The sequence below is a fragment of the Liolophura sinensis genome, chromosome 9 (assembly GCF_032854445.1).
Source record: "Liolophura sinensis isolate JHLJ2023 chromosome 9, CUHK_Ljap_v2, whole genome shotgun sequence".
In the NCBI taxonomy this organism is placed as follows: domain Eukaryota; kingdom Metazoa; phylum Mollusca; class Polyplacophora; order Chitonida; family Chitonidae; genus Liolophura; species Liolophura sinensis.
In genome coordinates, this window is record NC_088303.1 from 1,347,500 (window position 1) to 1,374,932 (window position 27,433).

At 42.4% G+C, this 27,433-nt stretch overlaps 1 protein-coding gene across 1 annotated transcript; it reads right to left on the reverse strand.

Annotated features, from left to right (window-relative positions):
• Positions 1-5,656: 5,656 nt before the first annotated feature.
• On the reverse strand, positions 5,657-26,555 carry LOC135475407 (glioma pathogenesis-related protein 1-like). The gene is made up of 6 exons (XM_064755292.1): positions 26,342-26,555; positions 25,110-25,215; positions 23,792-23,895; positions 11,937-12,046; positions 10,960-11,048; positions 5,657-9,856 (listed from the first exon to the last, which is right to left on the reverse strand). Exons 1-6 carry the CDS (start codon positions 26,522-26,524, stop codon positions 9,726-9,728), a joined length of 723 nt encoding a protein of 240 aa, XP_064611362.1. The 5' UTR covers positions 26,525-26,555; the 3' UTR covers positions 5,657-9,725.
• Positions 26,556-27,433: the final 878 nt, after the last annotated feature.

A 27,433-nucleotide genomic window follows, 5' to 3' on the forward strand; every position in this document is an offset into this window, starting at 1 on the left:
CTATACTATAAATATCTGTGGAGGCCTTCATGGCTCAGTTGCTTAACGGGCTAGCGCAGCGTAATGACCCAGGAGCCTCTCACCAATACGGTCGCTGTGACTTCAAGTCCAGCTAAGGCTGGCTTTCCTCTCCGGCCGTAATTGGGAAGATCTGGCCCCAACCTGCGGATGGTCCTGGGTTTCCTCCGGTCTCTGACCGATTTCTTCCACCATTAATGCTGGCCGCCGTCGTATAAATATTCTTGAGTACGGCCTAAAACACCAATCAAATAAATTGGTTTTTATGGGTGGGGGTAAAAGAAATGCCCAGCATAAATGTGCACAAATGGCCGCATTACCACCGTCGACCGCTGTTGCTACCAGGCCTGTGCAAACGGCAACATTACCGCCGTCGACTGCTTATGGCCACCAGGATTGTGCGAACTGCACATTAAAACCGTTCGACTGTGTATTGCTACCAGGGCTGTAGAAATGGTAGCATTTCCGCCATCGACAGCTTATTGCCACCCGAGCTGTGCAAACGGCCACATTACCACCGTGGACTGCGTATTGCCACCAGGACTGCACAAACGGCCACATTACCACTGTCGACTGCGTATTGCTACCAGGGCTGTATGAATGGCCGCAATACCGCCGTCGACTGCTTATTGATACCAGGACTGTAACAAACTGCCACATTACCGCCGTCGACTGCGAATTGCTACTAGGGCTGTACAAACGTCAACATTACCGCCATCGACTGCTTATTGCCACCCGAACTGTGCAAACGGCCACATTACCGCCGTCGACTGCGTATTGCTATAGGACTGCACAAACGACAACATTACCGCCATCCACTCCTTATTGCCACCAGGACTTCGCAAAGGTCCATATTACCGGCGTCAATTGCATATTGCTACCAGGACTTTACAAACGGCAACATTACCACCGTCGACTGCTTATTGCTACCAGGACTGTACAAACGGCCACATTACCACCGTGAACTGCTTATTGCCACCAGAACTGTACAAACGGCCACATTACCAGCGTGGATTGCTTATTGCTACCAGGACTGTGCAAACGGCCACATTACCACCGTGGACTGCTCATTGCTACCAGAACTGCACAAACGGCAACATTACCGCCATCGATTGCGTATTGCCACCGCAACATTTAGCCAATGATATTCCGCCAGTGAAATTTCAGTCAATCATTTATCGTCCCTAACAAAAACGGGTATTTCTTTGTTTTGAAACAAACTCATTTTTGAATCAAGTTCACTACTAGACAAAACTCTAGGAAGGAGAGCTGTGGATGGAGTCAGTGTGTTTAGTATTGACACGAACAGGGCGGCGAAAAGACATTGTTCAACTAGTTTAACCTGTGATAGTGAAATAGGTCGACCAGCCAATGTTGTTGTTTCACCTCTAAATTTAATCATACATCGCATCAAAATTACCATCTTCCGATAACGATTTAACGAATCGATGTACAGGGAGTTATTTTTGGCTCCAAGACTTCTCATACGTCTCCTATGAAATTTGATTTATTCCATATGACGCATACTCGTCACTACAGGCACTATGCAACCACATTTTTTCAACTCCTACGTGTATGAGTGTAAATAACTCAGGCGCCAATCGACCTCCGTAATGTGGAACATTAACTGACCTTGAATAATATATACTTACGCACAAAGATGAACAAACAGTTAGAACGAAGAATCCACAAGTAGAATTTGAGATAATACCGATTATATTGTGTAAACTAGGTATTTGGCGGATCGCAGGACCGACAACACGTTCTGTTCAGATAATAGGATACCAACTTATGCTCTTTGCACAAATAAACAAATAACACTTTTCACTATGTACACACAGGATCCGGAGCACTCATCTGGTGCACGGATGCTTATTTGAAAATAGAATGATTTATGCGTGTTCCTGATCGACAATTTCCCGTTAATTAATGTCAGTGCCTGAGAAAACCTGCATGCTTCGCAAATTGAAAGTAGCTAATCTTATGCGTATAATATTTTATAATAAGTTAGTCTTTACTTACTTCCACTCTTCCAGCTGCTGACCAGCCTCTTGATGTAAAGCCGCATCCGAACAAGCTGTCACTTAACACGATGGAATTAATGAGGAAGCCCTAATTCCCGACAAGACCCATGAGGAAACCTTAATTCAGTGCGGATTTGACGTCTGCAGAAAGACACCAGCACTTAACATGACGGAATCAATCAGGAAGCCTTAACTCTGTGCGGGCTTCAGGTCTGCAGAGAGAAACAGGTACTTTCCAGCACGGGACCAATGAGTATGCCTTTATTCAGTGCGGATTTCACGTCTGTAGAAAGAGACCAGCACTTAACACGACGGAATCAATCAGGAAGCCTTAACTTAGTGCGGGCTTCAGGTCTGCACAGAGAAACAGGTTACTTTACAGCACAGGACCCATGAGGAACCTTAATTCAATGCGGGCTTGACTTTTTGCAGGGAGAAACCGGCACTTAGCCGACGTGTTCATTGATGAAGCCTTAATTCAGTGCTGGCTTGACATCTGCAGAGAGAGACCAGCACTTAAGACGACGTGACCATAGAGGACGCCTTAATTTAGTGAATATTGTTTGGTTTTCTGGTTTATAATATACGAGTCCTCGAATATTAAGCGGTTGTTAACCCGTTCACAAAATCTCTGCTCAAAGGGCTTTCTATCACTTTGTTTGCTAACACGCATTTATCTCGATTATAAAATATAATTATACACAGGCGACAGTTTATCTATTATATGTAAAGCCACATTCCAAGTTCAATTCAAAATGATGGTCCCTTTTTAAAGCAGTAAGAAAACTGTCAAACTCTAAAACAAGACAAAAATGGCCATAATCTTGTTGGACCAGGCGACTGAAGCTTTGTCTGTAACTCACCATTGCCAAAACACGTAGAAACTTTCAATTCATTTCTGTAAATGGTTCTGAAAAATCTCTAAAGACTGTTCCCTCCGATATCCGTCAGCCAGTAACAGTTGAGTAGTAAGCCTATTCTTCCCTCCTATATCCGTCAGCCAGTAAGGGTTGAGTAGTAAGCTTATTGTTCCCTCCGATATCCGTCAGCCAGTAACAGTTGGGTAGTAAGCTTATTGTTCCCTCCGATGTCTGTCAGCCAGTAAGGGTTGAGTAGTAAGCTTATTGTTCCATCCGATATCGGTCAGCCAGTAAGGGTTGAGTAGTAAGCTTATTGTTCCCTCCGATATCCGTCAGCCAGTAACAGTTGAGTAGTAAGCTTATTGTTCCCTCCGATATCCGTCAGCCAGTAACAGTTGAGTAGTAAGCTTATTGTTCCCTCCGACATCCGTCAGCCAGTAACAGTTGAGTAGTAAGCTTATTGTTCCCTCCAATATCCGTCTGCCAGTAAGGGTTGAGTAGTAAGCTTATTGTTCCCTCCGATATCCGTCAGCCAGTAACAGTTGAGTAGTAAGCTTATTGTTCCCTTCGATATCCGTCTGCCAGTAACAGTTGAGTAGTAAGCTTATTGTTCCCTTCGATATCCGTCTGCCAGTAACAGTTGAGTAGTAAGCTTATTGTTCCCTTCGACATCTATCAGCCAGTAACAGTTGAGTAGTAAGCTTATTGTTCCCTCCGATATCGTTCTGCCAGTAACAGTTGAGTAGTAAGCTTGTTGTTCCCTCCGATATCCGTCTGCCAGTAAGGGTTGAGTAGTAAGGTTATTGTTCCCTCCGATATCCGTCAGCCAGTAACAGTTGTGTAGTAAGCTTATTGTTCCCTCCGATATCGGTCAGCCAGTAACAGTTGAGTAGTAAGCTTATTGTTCCCTCCGATATCCGTCAGCCAGTATGGGTTGTGTAGTAAGCTTATTGTCCCCTCCGATATCTGTTAGCCATAAACGGTTGAGTAGTAAGCTTATTGTTCCCTCCGATATCCGTTAGCCAGTAACAGTTGAGTAGTAAGCTTATTGTTCCCTTCGACATCTGTCAGCCAGTAACAGTTGAGTAGTAAGCTTATTGTTCCCTTCGATATCCGTCTGCCAGTAAGGGTTGAGTAGTAAGCTTGTTGTTCCCTCCGATATAGCATGTTATAGTATAGTATAGTACAGTACAGTGCAGTGCAGTGCAGCGCAATGCGGTACAGTACAATACATTACAGTACATTACGGTACGGCACGGTAAAGTATGGTATGGTATGGAATGGTATGGCATAGTATGGTATAGAATAGTATAGTATAGTATAGTATATTATGGTATGGTGTAAAGTATAGTATGTGGTATAGTATAGTATAAGTATAGTACAAGTATAGTGCAGCATAGTACAGTATAGTGCAGTATAGTTCTGTGCGGTGTGGTGCGGTGTGGTGTGGTGCGGTGTGGTGTGGTGCGGTGTGGTGTGGTGTGGTGTAGTATGTGGCGTGTCATGTGTGCAGTGCAGTATAACGTAGTACACAGCTACACACCTACCGCACATGAAGGTGCAGTCAGACTGTAGAGTGCATCGTTGCGGGCGCGGATACTAACATAGGTGCGGGCCTAGATACTATGCATAGCATAACATAGCAGAGCGTAGCTGAGCTTGCTCAAAGCAGTCCACCATCAAGGACTCAAAGTGAGTCGGGCCTACGTGTCAGTTGGCTCATGATCCGGCCATGGTGGGCCCACCATACACCGGCCTTAGAACTATGAAGAGCGTAGGATATTCGACCGATATGCGGCTGTAATGTATATCACTATACACCGACCGGGAACCATGAAGGGCGTTGGATCTTCGGTTGGAATGCGGCTGTGCTGTATATCACAATACGCCGGCCGGGAGCCATAATGGGTGTGGGATATTCGACGGGAATGCGGCTGGACTGTATATCACAATACGCAGACAGGGAGCCATGATGGGTGAAAGATATTTAGCCGGAATGTGGCTGGACTGTATATCACAATACGCCGACAGGGAACCATGAACGGCGTAGGATGTTCGACTGGAATGTGGCTGGACTGTATATCACAATACGCCGACCGGGAACCATGAAGGGCGCAGGATGTTCGACTGGAATGTGGCTGGACTGTATATCACAATACGCCGACCGGAAACCATGAAGGGCGCAGAATATTCGGCGGAATGCGGCTGTACTGTACATGACAATACGCCGACCGGGTGAAATGACGGTCGTAGGGTATTCAGCCGGTATGCGGCTGTACTGTAAATCACGATACGTCGTCCGGGAGCCATGTTGGGCGTAGGGTATTCGGCCGGTATGCGATTGTACTGTATACCACAATACTCCGACCGAGAACCATAACGGTATGCGGCTGGATTGTGGATCACATTACGCCAACCGGGAACCATGATGGACCAAGGATACTCGGCAGGAATGCGGCTGTACTGTGCTATGGGGTGTTAAATGAGCGCATATACATGGATGGATAGACATTTCACGTGACATCGTTAAAACCGGAAGTATCTGGTTGTATCTCCTTTACAAATGATCCGAGAGATTTGAGAGCTAGATAATTAGATATTCCAAACAAGGAGACAACACTTGTGCAAACCGGAAGTGACCCTATAGACATTAGATATTTAATTTAATGCTTTATTTATTGAAAGAGGATTGCCCACAGCCAGTGGCTACGAGGAGTTTTCCTCAACAAGATTATTTACATTTAATTACACCATTTGAAAAACGTTATTTTGAAAGTAATATCTGATAACTTACAATTATATAGTAATGAAATAGAACAAAGTAAAATAAAGTAAAGTAAACGCAAGAATTAAGCCTCACAGATATTCACAATAAAAATTATGACCGATTACAAATTAACTGGTTAAATCTTAGTTTGGAATAAATAAATAGCATTGTCTACATAAGTAAATGTACCTGTACATACATGCATACTAGCATATTAAGTAAAAATTAAGACCAATTGCGAACATCGTTTGCATTAATGGCTGAATCTTTTGGTGGTTAGGAGGTAATTGTGGATGGTTTGAAATAATTTAATGTTATCTAAGAGATCCAAATCATTAGATCCAAAAAGTAACACTTTAAATAGGTATTTGGAAATGAGTGAATCAGCCAAAAGTAAAGATTGGTGAGCTCCTGGACACATGATTTTTGCTATGTCTACAAGTATATGCTTCCTAGGAGCGGCAAAGTGTGGGCACTCTATTAGGAAATGATACGCTGTTCCATTAGCAGATGGACAATAGTTACAAGACCGATCTGGGATACTAATATACTTAAACAGATCAGCTTGAAGATCGCTCTGTCCCATCCTTATTCTACAATGCAAAATAGACATATCGATATTGAAAATATTATAAAGAATATTCAATTTTCGGATTTGGGGGTAAGAAAATGTTGTAGGCTGAAAAACGATGAATTTCTAATCTTAGAGGATAAGTCGTCCCAGTCCTTTGTCGTTTATGGGGAAAATAAGGAAGAAAAGATATTTATCCTGCATTCAAAAAGGCAACGGTCATTACCGTTTCTAAGCCTGTGCGAATGGTCAGCATCATTATTTCTGACCGGACATAATTGTAGAAGACATGGGGGAGATAAACCGTTAACTATTTTATAAAACTGAAGTAGCCTGTGCGCTCGGCGACGAACGTAAAGTTGTTCCCAACCTAACTCATCAATGAGGGCACTGTATGAAGTGCAACGAAGGCCTCCAGCGCAGAATTGCGCTGTCCGACGTTGTACTTGTTCTAATTTTTGAGTGAGGTTTATACAACAGTTATCAAAAATAACATCAGCATATTCCATGGTTGATCGGACAGTACTGAGGTATAAATTAATCAGGCTTTTTCTACTAAGAGCTGCTTTAGTCCTGGTTATTATGCTTAACTTTCTGTTACTTTTACAGATGATATCTAGAACATGTTTGCCCGATTTCCCATATTCCTGCAGCGTTACACCGAGGGGTTTATGAGACTCAACGCTCTTCACTTCAAGGCCATTCAGAATCATTTAGGACGAATTGGATTCTTTCTAAGTGAACCAAGTAGAGGCACAGTTTTTAGAGAGTTAAAAGTCACTGGCCACTGATTTGACCAGTCTGTTAGTCGTTGGAGATCTCTATTGATTTTAAGTTCAGAAAAAGTAATATCATTTATAAGTTCAAAAAGAGAAGTGTCGTTAGCAAATACATTTATTTTACATTCTGCATCACTGTTTATATCATTTACAAATAGAAGAAATAAAAGGGTGCCAAAAGACAGAACCCTATGGCACTCCAGAGTAGATGTATTCGGGATGAGATTCAGCTCCATTTACACATACGTTAAATGATTTATTGTTTAAATAACTTTCTAGCCATTTTAGCAGGTCACCTTCGATTCCTATTTGTCTAAGTTTATACAGAAGTCCAGCGTGCCATACCTTACCTAAAGCTTTACTGACGTCTAAAAATGTAAAGCACGCATCTTGGTCTAGTAAAAGAGAATTCACACAACATGAACATCGCTTGTTTTTAAGAGAAAATAATGTCACCAAAATTGGAAGTCCAATATACAGATGATCCCAGGAAATTAAAAAATGTATCATCAGACACTCCAATAATCGCTGAAAGCCTGGCGCCTATAAAATCCCACTAGATAAATTTACAATATCTGCTAAATCATTTCCCTTCCTAAGTTAAACGTCTCACAGTTGCATGTACATGCATATAGCCTATCCTTCAAATATTATTCGTTACTTATTTGGCAGTTGTCCACAAAATTCTGTCTTAAATGGCCATAAATCTTCCTGTCTCACCTCTCATTGTTCAGTGACAGCTTTTTACTGACGTGTGTACCTGTCCGATCCTTTTGACCACCAAGGCGTGACACAGCGAACTTCCGATCGTACAACCCGAAAACATTGTCTGTTAGACGTGCTCATGAGTTCTTAATTTCATGGCGGTGAACACAAACGCTTCATTGAGTCCAATGATTCCTACCACAGATTTAGGGATTAACTGCCGACTCTGACAAATGATACAGTCATCTCATTTGTAATTTATTGTCCGAAACTATCTGAAACAGACAAGTCCTATAGCTGTTCATGAGTATGTCATTCCTGAAGTGTGGAACCAACCGTTTTAATTCAGTATTTTTTATAAGTTACGGTACACTATTGGTTTGGGAAATGCATCGCTGTTTTCCACAAAACATCCAAACCGCTTCAATTCACGTTACAATGTGCCTTAAAATATCGACTGGTAACAGTATAACTTTACTCACACATTCCCCAAATATTTGCTATGTACATGCCCGCATGAACAAGCTATTACACCTTAAACATACCACTAAAGACACGCAGATATGGTCTCAGCAAAACCTGCCACATCATCTTGTCTCTTCACAAATTGGATGAAATCGTTTAGCAAGCGTTGAAATTGGCCCTGAGCAATAACATCTTCTTGATGTAAAAAAGCTGTACAAGTGACAAATGTTCCAGAAGCAAACAACATTTCAATTCAATCTGAAAAATGTGTGTTTTTCGACTGAAGTTTTATGTTTCTTCCTAACAAGAAGGTAAATCTATTCAAAAGAAGGTAAATCTGTTCACAAAAAGACAAATCTATTCACAAGAAGGTAAATCTATTCACAAACTTAAATATGCTAACAGTTTATTTACACAATTTAATTGTTTTTCACTTTGTGAAAGCGATGTTCAATGGAATGAACAAGATGTCGTTAAATGTCCATATGAAATCTGAACTTTTCTAGCAATATATTTCTATCATGCAAACCTCAAAACAAGCACTTGTTATCACAGCCGTCAACCACACTGGAAGTTCAAGGCCAATAATCTGAAGGCCAATTCAGAAAACAACTTCCGGCATAAACCACTAAAACAGGTAGATCTATATAAACTATAAAATTAAAAATACAAAGAAAAGCAATTGAAGTTTTCAGTGATGTTGAAAAGACACAAGGAATGTTCTAAAGGAATGAATGAAATCAGTATCTCAATCTTGTACCACGATAGTTTATAAGGCTTCAGTAATGAAATGTCCATCCCAGTTGGGCTTAGATTGAAACTGTTCATATATCCAGTGTGGCATATATCCAACATGACGAATAAGCGGATTCAGAAAATACAAGAAAATGTTATCTGCTTTCGTTGTAGTTTTTTTTTTTTTTGGTGAGGAAAATATGATTTTGTTATCACAAGTAACTGTCCACAAAATTCAGAGAAATTCAGTATGTTCGTTCATGCCGTAGCTAGGGAAATGCTTAATTACAATAACAATACGTGGCAGACAAAAATTGATATACTAGTATATGTATATCACACAAAATATATATATAGGTAACCCACATCATAGATGTGTTTAAAATGAATACTTTCCTGGATACGCCCGAGAACCGTGACCTTTGTCTTGCTTTAACTTCAATCTAACGCCAGTAATTAAACAATCAAGCTCCATTTAACATCTGTCTAGCTTCAATTTCAGTGTCGCGATAGCATCCAACTAAAACACAGAGAGATCACTGAAAAGCACGACGTCATGGCCGAAGATTTCAGTTTTGCCGAGGCTTGCTCTGCCACGTGTGACACCACTATGTGAAGTTGATGAGGTTGTCGTTCTCGAATTCGTGATCGTCGCGTTCTCACTGTATGAGCTGCAGGCGCCGCAGTCCGAAGTGTTTTGTAGTCCCCGTTCCGTTCACGCCGCAGTCCGAAGTGTTTGTAGTCCCTGTTCCGTTCACGACTATTGCCATATTCGTCGTCACTGTGCTGGAGGACGCTGTACTAGTCGATGCCCCACTTGCTGGACATGGTTGTTACTGTTGTTTTTTGCTCTTGGTATTGATGTGTTGTTGATGTTGTTGTTGTTTCCGTTGTTATTTCAGTGGTAGTGGTGTCGTTCATATTTCTCTGACCTATAAGGGATATATTAGAGTTAATAATGAGTCCTCTAATATAATTAATTTTTTAGTTCTATGTCTGTTACTAAATTATATTAAATCACAAAAGAATTGGAACATATTCCACTGGAAAAGTTGTCGCTACTTGTGAAGTTTTCCATAAAACGCATTCGGAAATTGCTCAGATACGTAGTTGATACTGTTAACTTATAAACGCAAAATCGAAAGTAAAATGACAGAAAATTCAACACCTAATTCACAGAAGAACTTGTAAATCAGATTCTGTTTGATGTGTTAATAAAATCCTCATAATTTCGCGATTTCAGTTAAAATTCAGTTGAAAAAAAAATGGTGGCAGGTTTGGAACGGGGATATCTGTTATGTAACCAACTGGTCGTCAGTCAGTTTTTCCCTTTAATCGATCAGAGAATTACTGTGACCGCTTATGGCTATCTCATACAGTTCCAATTATGTTATATTTAGATTTTAAAGCATGTTTACAGATAAGATTTCAGTGAGAAATGGTGCCCGTCAAATCTCGACACCGATCAGAAAGACACTAACATGTAAGTAGGCCTACACTTCACATTGAAAGTCATTAAATACTGATCAAGAAAATAGTTCGATTTATATTTTTCAATTTTTTCCCCTAAAATGCGTTTAATACACTGGATTCTATTGTGGCCTTGTCTAGCCAACTCAATTGTGACAGTGATGTAGTACCAGGCCTTAGCCTGCACATTGCAAATTGCCAGACCTTATGCATTCAAAATGAATACACATAGAACTGTTTCAAGAAAAAATACGTGTGTGATTAGCTGGATTGGTGTTTTATCCTGTAAGAGGAATCGGTAGGATAGGAATGTGCCAAAAATAAAAGCGTAAGTTTGATTTTCAGTTTCATCAAACAGAAATTCAGAATGCCAGTAATTATAAAACAGTAGCTCATTCAACGAAGACACCTAGTCAGAGCTGAATGTTCAACACAGCTTCTGAGGGGAACCACAGCTTCTGGGGGACACCACAACTTCTGGGGTCACATCTAGCATTCTGACTAAATCTACGCGATCCTTGTTGGAATCATATGTTTATGTAGCCTATATAGCTACAAAACTCACGACAGAAGGAGTTGTCACAGATCGGTGCGTCAGAAGGGCAGCTGGAACACACGGCACCCTCCCTGTAAGGCACTCGACTGTTGTTATACCTGAACATACCAAAGCAAACCCAAATCAAACAAAAGTTACTGATTGTGTTTTTTTTTGGGTTAACAAGACTTTATCACAAATAGCTGATTCACCATTATATGTTAACCGCAGTGATGTCCATGCTGTGTGAACTCTTCAGAACATCTTGTGAGTTAATAAGAAGTGTGTAAGAGAATCAAAGGGAATTTGAATGTTTTCTCCTTTTGATTGGTGCCTTTTCAGTGGTCGCTGGATATTCGTGTTTAGTTGACAAGGATCCTTGAAATTTATGAGGCACAGTTACAAATGTATTAAAAACTTCCTCATTTGGATACTTTGATTTGACAATGGAACTTATAGTTGACAGAGGATCTACTTCACAGGTACTAAAGATCACGTGGCAAAGTTTGTTAGTAACTTGCCAGAGGCAGGTGATTTAAGCAGGACACTTCCGTTTCCTGCACCAACAGAGCTGTCTGCAGTCGTAAAAGTGAACAATTCTCCCGTATTGAGATAAGCAACAGTGAAATAAATAAATACATTTATTTTTTGCCGATAGTTGAGTCGTGTTTTACGCCGCGCTCAACATGCCAGTTACACTACGGTGACCAGCATTATGGTTGGAGGGAACCGTGTATAGCCGGGGGGACCAAATATGTTACACATGTATACAATATGTACTTGCATATGAGGGTGCCGGAGCACGGAAACTATATTAGACAAAATACCATCAGGTGTTAGGTCACATCTATCCAGTTGTCTGTATGATCATCTTAAAATGTCATCATTGCAACTAAATGTTCTCTTGTCGATTAGTTATGAAGCTCAAAGACCAACAGATAACTCTACAGTACTACTTAGTAACCATTCGTATCCCGCTGTGTATTGTATGATAAGTGTGTACTTACGCTTGGTCGTAGTAACACACAATGAAATAGGCATCCGATAATGTTAGTGTGGTAAAATTTGAACAGTACTTGATTCCACATCCAAGTCTGCTTGACTCCGCTAACACGACCTGTAAGGCGAGAACAAGCACCAAATAATCGGCTGGTAATCTAGAATCCTGCATTGAAGTACAAAACTGTCACAGCAGGAATGAAAAGAAAATCACCAAAAACTAATACAAACAAAAACAAGTTGTTAAACTGTACCGGTGATTTTGGGTAAAAATCCATATTCGCTCTGAAATCATTTTTCTGTATTTAGCAAGAATAGCTCAAATTATTTCCCCCAGTGCCTGTACTCTTTATCGTGTTCCAAAAAGTCCGAAGTTTTAAAAGGTTGTAATGCGACCCGTTTTATAAATTTTATAATAAATAAACAGCAATCGGTTAGCATTCTGCTTTGTGTGTGTGTGGCGGGGGGGGGCGGGGGGTAAAAACCTCTGGTGTAGCCTCTTAAGATGTAGGCTTAAACACAAAAGGTGACACATTATAAACGCTGTCATATTTCGCTAGAAATGCTGAAATATGACTGGGTATATCTCTTTACAACCACTCTTAGTTTTGTCTAATTCGGCGGCCAGTCGGAAGAGGTATTAACCAATGCTCAGCCAGATTGATATTTTTTTTATTTATAAAAAATAGCATAATGCTGGCCCTCGCTGTACCACGACAAATAACCTTACCTGAGTATAGTGCTCACTGACCTGTGTACAACTGTTGGTATTGTACACATAATGCTGGCCCTCGCTGTACCACCACAAATAACCTTACCTAAGTGTTGACTTCACATACCTGTGTACGACTGTTGATACTGTACACATAATGCTGGCCCTCGCTGTACCACCACAAATAACCTTACCTAAGTGTAGTGTTCGCTGACCTGTGTACGACTGTTGATACTGTACACATAATGCTGGCCCTCGCTGTACCACCACAAATAACCTTACCTAAGTGTTGATTTCACAGACCTGTGTACGACTGTTGATACTGTACACATAATGCTGGCCCTCGCTGTACCAATACAAATAACCTTATCTAAGTGTAGTGCTCGCTGACCTGTGTACAGCTGTTGATACTGTACACATAATGCTGGCCCTCGCTGTACCACGACAAATAACCTTACCTGAGTGTTGACTTCACAGACCTGCGTACGACTGTTGATACTGTACACATAATGCTGGCCCTCGCTGTACCGCCGCAAATAACCTTACCTAAGTGTTGACTTCATAGACCTGTGTACGACTGTTGATACTGTACACATAATGCTGGCCCTCGCTGTACCACCACAAATAACCTTACCTGACTGTAGTGCTCGCTGACCTGTGTACAACTGTTGATACTGTACACATAATGCTGGCCCTCGCTGTACCACAACAAATAACCTTACCTGAGTGTAGTGCTCGCTGACCTGTGTACAACTGTTGTTACTGTAAACATAATGCTGGCCCTCGCTGTACCACCACAAATAACCTTACCTAAGTGTAGTGCTCACTGACCTGTGTACGACTGTTGATACTGTACACATAATGCTGGCCTTCGCTTCGCTGTACCACAACAAATAACCTTACCTGAGTGTTGACTTTACAGACCTGTGTACAACTGTTGGTACTGTACACATAATGCTGGCCCTCGCTGTACCACCACAAATAACCTTACCGGAGTGTTGAATTCACAGACCTGTGTACGACTGTTGATACTGTACACATAATGCTGGCCCTGGCTGTACCACGACAAATAACCTAACCTGAGTGTAGTGCTCGCTGACCTGTGTACAACTGCTGTTACTGTACACATAATGCTGACCCTCGCTGTACCACAACAAATTACCTTACCTGAGTGTTGACTTCACAGACCTGTGTACGACTGTTGATACTGTACACATAATGCTGGCCCTGGCTGTACCACGACAGATAACATTACCTAAGTGTAGTGCTCGCTGACCTGTGTACAACTGTTGATACTGTACACATAATGCTGGCCCTCGCTGTACCACAGCAAATAACCTTACCTGAGTGTAGTGCTCGCTGACCTGTGTACAACTGTTGATACTGTACACATAATCCTGGCCCTCGCTGTACCACAACAAATAACCTTACCTAAGTGTTGACTTCACAGACCTGTGTACGACTGTTGATACTGTACACATAATGCTGGCCCTCGCTGTACCACGACAAATAAACTTATCTAAGTGTAGTGCTCACTGACCTGTGTACAACTGTTGATACTGTACACATAATGCTGGCCCTCGCTGTACCACCACAAATAACCTTACCTGAGTGTAGTGCTCACTGACCTGTGTACAACTGCTGTTACTGTACACATAATGCTGGCCCTCGCTGTACCACCACAAAAAACCTTACCTAAGTGTAGTGCTCGCTGACCTGTGTACGACTGTTGATACTGTACACATAATGCTGGCCTTCGCTTCGCTGTACCACAACAAATAACCTTACCTGAGTGTTGACTTCACAGACCTGTGTACAACTGTTGGTACTGTACACATAATGCTGGCCCTCGCTGTACCACGACAAATAACCTTACCTGAGTGTTGAATTCACAGACCTGTGTACGACTGTTGATACTGTACACATAATGCTGGCCCTGGCTGTACCACGACAAATAACCTAATCTGAGTGTAGTGCTCGCTGACCTGTGTACAACTGCTGTTACTGTACACATAATGCTGGCCCTCGCTGTACCACAACAAATTACCTTACCTGAGTGTTGACTTCACAGACCTGTGTACGACTGTTGATACTGTACACATAATGCTGGCCCTCGCTGTACCACGACAGATAACATTACCTAAGTGTAGTACTCGCTGACCAGTGTACAACTGTTGATACTGTACACATAATGCTGGCCCTCGCTGTACCACCACAAATAACCTTACCTGACTGTAGTGCTCGCTGACCTGTGTACAACTGTTGATACTGTACACATAATGCTGGCCCTCGCTGTACCACCACAAATAACCTTGCCTGAGTGTAGTGCTCACTGACCTGTGTACAACTGCTGTTACTGTACACATAATGCTGGCCCTCGCTGTACCACCACAAATAACCTTACCTAAGTGTAGTGCTCGCTGACCTGTGTACGACTGTTGATACTGTACACATAATGCTAGCCTTTGCTTCACTGTACCACAACAAACAACCTTACCTAAATGTTGACTTTACAGACCTGTGAACAACTGTTGTTACTGTACACATAATGCTGGCCCTCGCTGTACCACGACAAATAACCTTACCTGAGTGCTGAATACACAGACCTGTGTACGACTGTTGATACTGTACACATAATGCTGGCCCTGGCTGTACCACGACAAATAACCTAACCTGAGTGTTGTGCTCGCTGACCTGTGTACAACTGCTGTTACTGTACACATAATGCTGGCCCTCGCTGTACCACAACAAATTACTTTACCTGAGTGTTGACTTCACAGACCTGTGTACGACTGTTGATACTGTACACATAATGCTGGCCCTGGCTGTACCACGACAGATAACCTTACCTAAGTGTAGTGCTCGCTGACCTGTGTACAACTGTTGATACTGTACACATAATGCTGGCCCTCGCTGTACCACAACAAATAACCTTACCTGAGTGTAGTGCTCGCTGACCTGTGTACAACTGTTGTTACTGTACACATAATGCTGGCCCTCGCTGTACCACGACAAATAACCTTTCCTAAATGTAGTGCTCGCTGACCAGTGTACAACTGTTGATACTGTACACATAATGCTGGCCCTCGCTGTACCACCACAAATAACCTTACCTGAGTGTAGTGCTCGCTGACCTGTGTACAACTGTTGATACTGTACACATAATGCTGGCCCTCGCTGTACCACAACAAATAACCTTATCTAAGTGTTGACTTCACAGACCTGTGTACAACTGTTGTTACTGTACACATAATGCTGGCCCTCGCTGTACCACGAGAAATAACCTTACCTAAGTGTTGATTTCACAGACCTGTGTACGACTGTTGATACTGTACACATAATGCTGGCCCTCGCTGTACCACAACAAATTACCTTACCTGAGTGTTGACTTCACAGACCTGTGTACGACTGTTGATACTGTACACATAATGCTGGCCCTGGCTGTACCACGACAGATAACATTACCTAAGTGTAGTGCTCGCTGACCAGTGTACAACTGTTGATACTGTACACATAATGCTGGCCCTCGCTGTACCACAACAAATAACCTTACCTGAGTGTAGTGCTCGCTGACCTGTGTACAACTGTTGATACTGTACACATAATGCTGGCCCTCGCTGTACCACCACAAATAACCTTACCTAAGTGTTGACTTCACAGACCAGTGTACGACTGTTGATACTGTACACATAATGCTGGCCCTCGCTGTACCACGACAAATAACCTTATCTAAGTGTAGTGCTCGCTGACCTGTGTACAACTGTTGATACTGTACACATAATGCTGGCCCTCGCTGTACCACAACAAATAACCTTACCTGAGTGTAGTGCTCGCTGACCTGTGTACAACTGCTGTTACTGTACACATAATGCTGGCCCTCGCTGTACCACCACAAATAACCTTACCTAAGTGTAGTGCTTGCTGACCTGTGTACGACTGTTGATACTGTACACATAATGCTGGCCTTCGCTTCGCTGTACCACAACAAATAACCTTACCTGAGTGTTGACTTTACAGACCTGTGAACAACTGTTGTTACTGTACACATAATGCTGGCCCTCGCTGTACCACCACAAATAACCTAACCTGAGTGTAGTGCTCGCTGACCTGTGTACAACTGCTGTTACTGTACACATAATGCTGGCCCTCGCTGTACCACAACAAATTACCTTACCTGAGTGTTTACTTCACAGACCTGTGTACGACTGTTGATACTGTACACATAATGCTGGCCCTGGCTGTACCACGACAGATAACCTTACCTAAGTGTAGTGCTCGCTGACCTGTGTACAACTGTTGTTACTGTACACATAATGCTGGCCCTGGCTGTACCACAACAAATAACCTTACCTGAGTGTAGTGCTCGCTGACATGTGTACAACTGTTGTTACTGTACACATAATGCTGGCCCTCGCTGTACCACGACAAATAACCTTTCCTAAATGTAGTGCTCGCTGACCTCTGTACAACTGTTGATACTGCACACAAAATGCTGGCCCTCGCTGTACCACCACAAATAACCTTACCTGAGTGTAGTGCTCGCTGACCTGTGTACAACTGTTGATACTGTACACATAATGCTGGCCCTCGCTGTACCACCACAAATAACCTTACCTAAGTGTTGATTTCACAGACCTGTGAACAACTGTTGTTACTGTACACATAATGCTGGCCCTCGCTGTACCACGACAAATAACCTTACCTAAGTGTTGATTTTACAGACCTGTGTACAACTGTTGATACTGTACACATAATGCTGGCCCTCGCTGTACCACAACAAATAACCTTACCTGAGTGTTGACTTCACAGACCTGTGTAGGACTGTTGATACTGTACACATAATGCTGGCCCTCGCTGTACCACCACAAATAACCTTACCTAAGTGTTGATTTCACAGACCTGTGTACGACTGTTGATACTGTACACATAATGCTGGCCCTCGCTGTACCACAACAAATAACCTTACCTGAGTGTTGACTTCACAGACCTGTGTACGACTGTTGATACTGTACACATAATGCTGGCCCTCGCTGTACCACCACAAATAACCTTACCTGAGTGTTGACTTCACAGACCTGTGTACGACTGTTGATACTGTACACATAATGCTGGCCCTGGCTGTACCACGACAGATAACATTACCTAAGTGTAGTGCTCGCTGACCAGTGTACAACTGTTGATACTGTACACATAATGCTGGCCCCCGCTGTACCAATACAAATAACCTTATCTAAGTGTAGTGCTCGCTGACCTGTGTACAGCTGTTGATACTGTACACATAATGCTGGCCCTCGCTGTACCACGACAAATAACCTTACCTGAGTGTTGACTTCACAGACCTGCGTACGACTGTTGATACTGTACACATAATGCTGGCCCTCGCTGTACCGCCGCAAATAACCTTACCTAAGTGTTGACTTCATAGACCTGTGTACGACTGTTGATACTGTACACATAATGCTGGCCCTCGCTGTACCACCACAAATAACCTTACCTGACTGTAGTGCTCGCTGACCTGTGTACAACTGTTGATACTGTACACATAATGCTGGCCCTCGCTGTACCACAACAAATAACCTTACCTGAGTGTAGTGCTCGCTGACCTGTGTACAACTGTTGTTACTGTAAACATAATGCTGGCCCTCGCTGTACCACCACAAATAACCTTACCTAAGTGTAGTGCTCACTGACCTGTGTACGACTGTTGATACTGTACACATAATGCTGGCCTTCGCTTCGCTGTACCACAACAAATAACCTTACCTGAGTGTTGACTTTACAGACCTGTGTACAACTGTTGGTACTGTACACATAATGCTGGCCCTCGCTGTACCACCACAAATAACCTTACCGGAGTGTTGAATTCACAGACCTGTGTACGACTGTTGATACTGTACACATAATGCTGGCCCTGGCTGTACCACGACAAATAACCTAACCTGAGTGTAGTGCTCGCTGACCTGTGTACAACTGCTGTTACTGTACACATAATGCTGACCCTCGCTGTACCACAACAAATTACCTTACCTGAGTGTTGACTTCACAGACCTGTGTACGACTGTTGATACTGTACACATAATGCTGGCCCTGGCTGTACCACGACAGATAACATTACCTAAGTGTAGTGCTCGCTGACCTGTGTACAACTGTTGATACTGTACACATAATGCTGGCCCTCGCTGTACCACAGCAAATAACCTTACCTGAGTGTAGTGCTCGCTGACCTGTGTACAACTGTTGATACTGTACACATAATCCTGGCCCTCGCTGTACCACAACAAATAACCTTACCTAAGTGTTGACTTCACAGACCTGTGTACGACTGTTGATACTGTACACATAATGCTGGCCCTCGCTGTACCACGACAAATAAACTTATCTAAGTGTAGTGCTCACTGACCTGTGTACAACTGTTGATACTGTACACATAATGCTGGCCCTCGCTGTACCACCACAAATAACCTTACCTGAGTGTAGTGCTCACTGACCTGTGTACAACTGCTGTTACTGTACACATAATGCTGGCCCTCGCTGTACCAGCACAAAAAACCTTACCTAAGTGTAGTGCTCGCTGACCTGTGTACGACTGTTGATACTGTACACATAATGCTGGCCTTCGCTTCGCTGTACCACAACAAATAACCTTACCTGAGTGTTGACTTCACAGACCTGTGTACAACTGTTGGTACTGTACACATAATGCTGGCCCTCGCTGTACCACGACAAATAACCTTACCTGAGTGTTGAATTCACAGACCTGTGTACGACTGTTGATACTGTACACATAATGCTGGCCCTGGCTGTACCACGACAAATAACCTAATCTGAGTGTAGTGCTCGCTGACCTGTGTACAACTGCTGTTACTGTACACATAATGCTGGCCCTCGATGTACCACAACAAATTACCTTACCTGAGTGTTGACTTCACAGACCTGTGTACGACTGTTGATACTGTACACATAATGCTGGCCCTCGCTGTACCACGACAGATAACATTACCTAAGTGTAGTACTCGCTGACCAGTGTACAACTGTTGATACTGTACACATAATGCTGGCCCTCGCTGTACCACCACAAATAACCTTACCTGACTGTAGTGCTCGCTGACCTGTGTACAACTGTTGATACTGTACACATAATGCTGGCCCTCGCTGTACCACCACAAATAACCTTGCCTGAGTGTAGTGCTCACTGACCTGTGTACAACTGCTGTTACTGTACACATAATGCTGGCCCTCGCTGTACCACCACAAATAACCTTACCTAAGTGTAGTGCTCGCTGACCTGTGTACGACTGTTGATACTGTACACATAATGCTAGCCTTTGCTTCACTGTACCACAACAAACAACCTTACCTAAATGTTGACTTTACAGACCTGTGAACAACTGTTGTTACTGTACACATAATGCTGGCCCTCGCTGTACCACGACAAATAACCTTACCTGAGTGCTGAATACACAGACCTGTGTACGACTGTTGATACTGTACACATAATGCTGGCCCTGGCTGTACCACGACAAATAACCTAACCTGAGTGTTGTGCTCGCTGACCTGTGTACAACTGCTGTTACTGTACACATAATGCTGGCCCTCGCTGTACCACAACAAATTACTTTACCTGAGTGTTGACTTCACAGACCTGTGTACGACTGTTGATACTGTACACATAATGCTGGCCCTGGCTGTACCACGACAGATAACCTTACCTAAGTGTAGTGCTCGCTGACCTGTGTACAACTGTTGATACTGTACACATAATGCTGGCCCTCGCTGTACCACAACAAATAACCTTACCTGAGTGTAGTGCTCGCTGACCTGTGTACAACTGTTGTTACTGTACACATAATGCTGGCCCTCGCTGTACCACGACAAATAACCTTTCCTAAATGTAGTGCTCGCTGACCAGTGTACAACTGTTGATACTGTACACATAATGCTGGCCCTCGCTGTACCACCACAAATAACCTTACCTGAGTGTAGTGCTCGCTGACCTGTGTACAACTGTTGATACTGTACACATAATGCTGGCCCTCGCTGTACCACAACAAATAACCTTATCTAAGTGTTGACTTCACAGACCTGTGTACAACTGTTGTTACTGTACACATAATGCTGGCCCTCGCTGTACCACGAGAAATAACCTTACCTAAGTGTTGATTTCACAGACCTGTGTACGACTGTTGATACTGTACACATAATGCTGGCCCTCGCTGTACCACAACAAATTACCTTACCTGAGTGTTGACTTCACAGACCTGTGTACGACTGTTGATACTGTACACATAATGCTGGCCCTGGCTGTACCACGACAGATAACATTACCTAAGTGTAGTGCTCGCTGACCAGTGTACAACTGTTGATACTGTACACATAATGCTGGCCCTCGCTGTACCACAACAAATAACCTTACCTGAGTGTAGTGCTCGCTGACCTGTGTACAACTGTTGATACTGTACACATAATGCTGGCCCTCGCTGTACCACCACAAATAACCTTACCTAAGTGTTGACTTCACAGACCAGTGTACGACTGTTGATACTGTACACATAATGCTGGCCCTCGCTGTACCACGACAAATAACCTTATCTAAGTGTAGTGCTCGCTGACCTGTGTACAACTGTTGATACTGTACACATAATGCTGGCCCTCGCTGTACCACAACAAATAACCTTACCTGAGTGTAGTGCTCGCTGACCTGTGTACAACTGCTGTTACTGTACACATAATGCTGGCCCTCGCTGTACCACCACAAATAACCTTACCTAAGTGTAGTGCTCGCTGACCTGTGTACGACTGTTGATACTGTACACATAATGCTGGCCTTCGCTTCGCTGTACCACAACAAATAACCTTACCTGAGTGTTGACTTTACAGACCTGTGAACAACTGTTGTTACTGTACACATAATGCTGGCCCTCGCTGTACCACCACAAATAACCTAACCTGAGTGTAGTGCTCGCTGACCTGTGTACAACTGCTGTTACTGTACACATAATGCTGGCCCTCGCTGTACCACAACAAATTACCTTACCTGAGTGTTTACTTCACAGACCTGTGTACGACTGTTGATACTGTACACATAATGCTGGCCCTGGCTGTACCACGACAGATAACCTTACCTAAGTGTAGTGCTCGCTGACCTGTGTACAACTGTTGTTACTGTACACATAATGCTGGCCCTGGCTGTACCACAACAAATAACCTTACCTGAGTGTAGTGCTCGCTGACATGTGTACAACTGTTGTTACTGTACACATAATGCTGGCCCTCGCTGTACCACGACAAATAACCTTTCCTAAATGTAGTGCTCGCTGACCTCTGTACAACTGTTGATACTGCACACAAAATGCTGGCCCTCGCTGTACCACCACAAATAACCTTACCTGAGTGTAGTGCTCGCTGACCTGTGTACAACTGTTGATACTGTACACATAATGCTGGCCCTCGCTGTACCACCACAAATAACCTTACCTAAGTGTTGATTTCACAGACCTGTGAACAACTGTTGTTACTGTACACATAATGCTGGCCCTCGCTGTACCACGACAAATAACCTTACCTAAGTGTTGATTTTACAGACCTGTGTACAACTGTTGATACTGTACACATAATGCTGGCCCTCGCTGTACCACAACAAATAACCTTACCTGAGTGTTGACTTCACAGACCTGTGTAGGACTGTTGATACTGTACACATAATGCTGGCCCTCGCTGTACCACCACAAATAACCTTACCTAAGTGTTGATTTCACAGACCTGTGTACGACTGTTGATACTGTACACATAATGCTGGCCCTCGCTGTACCACAACAAATAACCTTACCTGAGTGTTGACTTCACAGACCTGTGTACGACTGTTGATACTGTACACATAATGCTGGCCCTCGCTGTACCACCACAAATAACCTTACCTGAGTGTTGACTTCACAGACCTGTGTACGACTGTTGATACTGTACACATAATGCTGGCCCTGGCTGTACCACGACAGATAACATTACCTAAGTGTAGTGCTCGCTGACCAGTGTACAACTGTTGATACTGTACACATAATGCTGGCCCTCGCTGTACCACAACAAATAACCTTACCTGAGTGTATTGCTCGCTGACCTGTGTACAACTGTTGATACTGTACTCATAATGCTGGCCCTCGCTGTACCACCACAAATAACCTTACCTAAGTGTTGACTTCACAGACCAGTGTACGACTGTTGATACTGTACACATAATGCTGGCCCTCGCTGTACCACGACAAATAACCTTATCTAAGTGTAGTGCTCGCTGACCTGTGTACAACTGTTGATACTGTACACATAATGCTGGCCCTCGCTGTACCACAACAAATAACCTTACCTGAGTGTAGTGCTCGCTGACCTGTGTACAACTGCTGTTACTGTACACATAATGCTGGCCCTCGCTGTACCACCACAAATAACCTTACCTAAGTGTAGTGCTCGCTGACCTGTGTACGACTGTTGATACTGTACACATAATGCTGGCCTTCGCTTCGCTGTACCACAACAAATAACCTTACCTGAGTGTTGACTTCACAGACCTGTGAACAACTGTTGTTACTGTACACATAATCCTGGCCCTCGCTGTACCACCACAAATAACCTTACCTAAGTGTTGACTTCACAGACCTGTGTACAACTGTTGATACTGTACAAATAATGCTGGCCCTCGCTGTACCACAACAAATAACCTTACCTGAGTGTAGTGCTCGCTGACCTGTGTACAACTGCTGTAACTGTACACATAATGCTGGCCCTCGCTGTACCACCACAAATAAACTTACCTAAGTGTTGACTTCACAGACCTGTGTGCGACTGTTGATACTGTACACATAATGCTGGCCCTGGCTGTACCACAACAAATAACCTTACCTGAGTGTAGTGCTCGCTGACCTGTGTACAACTGCTGTTACTGTACACATAATACTGGCCCTCGCTGTACCACAACAAATAACCTTACCTGAGTGTAGTGCTCGCTGACCTGTGTACAACTGTTGTTACTGTACACATAATACTGGCCCTCGCTGTACCACCACAAATAACCTTACATGACTGTAGTGCTCACAGACCTGCGTACAACTGTTGACACTGTACACATAATGCTGGCCCTCGCTGTACCACGACAAATAACCTTACCTGAGTGTAGTGCTCACAGACCTGCGTACAACTGTTGTTACTGTACACATAATGCTGGCCCTCACTGTACCAATTCTCAACTGCTTTCGTCTCGTGAAAATGTACTGTTGGGGAGAAAAAAATTTCTGTGTATATGTATGTAAATTTGATCGGATACAGGGCTTCAGGACAAGATTAATGGGTGACACTTACACAGTTACGCAAATTTAAGTAGCACGTAAAATTACTACAATTTTATTTTCAAGTTGTATAACTAAGATATAAAGATTGTGTTTATACACACTTTGGGAGAAGGCAGCTATGTAACCCTTTAAGTTTACCTTACCTCTGATAGTGTTTGACTTTTGTTGCTTCATAGATATAACCCCAAGCTACCGCAATCTATTTGGATGCCTTATACAAATAATCGTGTGTTTATTTCTCGTTTATTATTTACTGAAGTTGCGGGCTTATCAAACATTTCTCGCCAGAGGTACTTCGCATTCCGCTGCCATCAGTTTGTGGTACGCGTGTGACACATATTCAAACATTTCATGTGGTAATTTGTGTAGGATAGAAACTCTCAGGTCACATAATGACGGACATATTATAACTTTACATATCAGGCGGTTCTGTTCGCCCATTTTGAATTGAAACATTTCAAAATAACTGCAGAAAATGATTCACTCAACCTTGAATGCATTGACGTAACATCTTTGCGAAGCTCTAGCTTAAAGGAGAAGAAAACATAGAAATGATGCCAAATCAGATGTAAGAGCGTCAAGACTTATTTGCAAATATAATCTTTAATATTTTTTTGGATTTTTTTTTCAAGAGAAAAGGGTATTTGAAAATGTAAATTTGTTGTTTATATCGAAACCTTAATTATGATAATATTTATGAACATATTAAAAATATAAATATCATCCAAATTGAATGCAATTTTAATACATTTGTTAGCTGAAAAGAATAAATTCTAGTGCAAAAATATTTATTAAACCTGTGTTACATCCTCATTTCTGACATTATTCAACAAAGACTGTAAATACTAAAAGGTTGTCCCAAATACTCACCAGACAAAAATTATTTTCAAGTGTCTTTTTTTTCTTAAGGAAAAGTCGGACAAAATATGAAAGACCAAATTTACGAATAACAGTTCGCACTCTTTCATCTGAAATGCCATTTTTATGTTTTCTCCACCTTTAACGAAGAGTCCACTCATAAAACAGAGCGACATCATTTGTGTGAAATAACACTTTACAATACAGAAGTCCGTATTAAAATTCACTGTAGGTACTTTTCCCATGTGTTGTTTAATGGCCTCATAGTGTTGTCTTACATGGCTGTGCTGCTAGATTCTCTCCATAGCTGGTCCTATTGTCGCTGGCGTAGTCACATCCGTCTGCCCAAGATTGGGCATCTGTGGCCAGACTGGGGTCCCAGCTCTGAAGTCCAAACGGTATCGCATGTGACAAAGGTAAGCAAATGCCAACATTCAGACATGAAACATCAACCAGAAGAAATATACGTATACATATTTATCTGTAAACAGTTTGTAATCTTGAGAAACATGAATTAATTGAGTTATGTTACTTCTCCGCTGACATATTTCTCTGCTGACTATTGGCAAGTTCGCCAATAATTTGTTCCACACGGACAAATGTTTTGTTGACATTTCTCCCAATCATTATTTCTCCACTGGAAATTTCACCGTTGATCAATTTTTCTATGATTATTTTTTATGGACAATTTCTCTGATGAGAGTTTCCCTCAGTGAATATTTCTCTAGACAGAATTTCTAAACACTTTTCTCCAATGATTTCTTCTCCGCTGAGATTTTCTTTTTGACAGTTATTTATTTATTTGATTGGTGTTTTACGCCGTACTCAAAAATTTTTTTTGACAGTTCCTCCAATGATTATTTCTCCACGAACAAACATTGATCCGTTAGCTTCGTCCCAAAATATTTATTTCCACACTGCCAATTTCTATGCTGACAGCTTTCCCAATGATTTGTTCTTCACTGCCATTTCTCCGGTGAAAATTTTCCCTGGCTAAAGGTTATTTATCCCCGACAATTTTTCTGTTCACAGTTTTGCTTAATGTTTATTTATGCATTAACAATTTGCTTATGCCTCCATCGACAATCTTTTGTTCAAAAATTTACCACAATGGTTATTTCTCTACAGACAGTTCTCTGCTGACAATTTTCCCCAATGATTATTTCCCTATCGACAATTTTTCTGTTAAACATTTTCGTTAACGGTTATTTCTCCAGTCACAATTTGTTTTTTCCCAATGGTTATTTCGGCAACATTCATTTAATGCAAAACGTTGATATGGTCAATTAAACACATATTGTATACTTTAGGCAACATGCTCAGTAAATTTAGTGTTAACTTTATTTAAATACTTTCTCACGTGAAAACAAAAACGGTTAGATTTACTGCTACTAACTCTGGCTGTGTTTGCCCCTATCATCGTTACAGTTATTTGTTTGGAGGTAACTGTAAACACAAACATCTAGTTAGTATTGACGAACAAACCCTTGAACACAGAGACATTACTTACCTGTTGTCTCATATCGGAAGCGTTCACACGTAGACGGAGCTCGTTGTGTATTTCCACAATGGCTTTTTCTTCCTCTGAAGTAAATCCTGACTTTTCAGTGTCAGTTTTCCAGCCAGTAAACCAAGATCTTCTCTGTAGAACTGAGCGAGATGCCGTTCCTGTCAGTAAACCAGACAGCAACATTGTGACGGTACACCAGTATACACGCCCGGCCATCCCGCATCCGTCTTGACTTAATACACGCTAGGAAGGGTACCTGCCGATGACTCGGTTAGACCGTGGGGGAATTGGCTGAGTCACATGACGAAACCTAACATCTACCACAATAAAGCCCTTCCCTTCTGTGAGTGCGAAAAAAAAAAGAACACACTGTTAGGTTTCTAGTGTTGTGAGGTCGCTGAATACTGCGTACGTTTGTTTCCACGCCGACAGATAAGAATCAATTTTTTCAGTGGCTGTAAAATTATTATCAATTCGCGTGTTCCTTGAACCGGACGTATGGACACGAGTTTACGCGAGCTGAACATGTCATAATTATAGTTGACGCTTCATAACTCGGCCTAAGCTCTGTAATTACATACCAAGTACTTACCCTTTGGTGATTGCTTAGCGTATGGAACATGCATACACCGTGAAGGGTGAAGTGCTTCTGTATGAAATCAGCCAAGTTTTAATCACATTTCGGAACGAATGTACGATAGACGCTGCAGGGATCCCAAACCTCAATTGCTGGTAACAAATAAAGCCGTGTCATACTTATGAATTTGCTTACTTATAAAAAAAAACGGTATCAGTTAAATACCGTGAATCATCAGACAGCTTCACACAACAAACCAAAAAACTTTCCGGCAGCTGACAATGATTTCCCGCTAATCTGTAATCAGACAGCTTCACACAACAAACATGTAAACTTACAGGCAGCTGACTCATTGATTTCCCGCTTATCGGTAATCGGACAGTTTCATACAAGAAACACCCAGAATTACCGGCGCTGACTCATTGATTTCCCACTAATCGGTAATCGGACAGTTTTATACAAGAAACACGCAGACTTACCAGCAGCTGACTTAATGATTTCCCGCTAATCGGTAA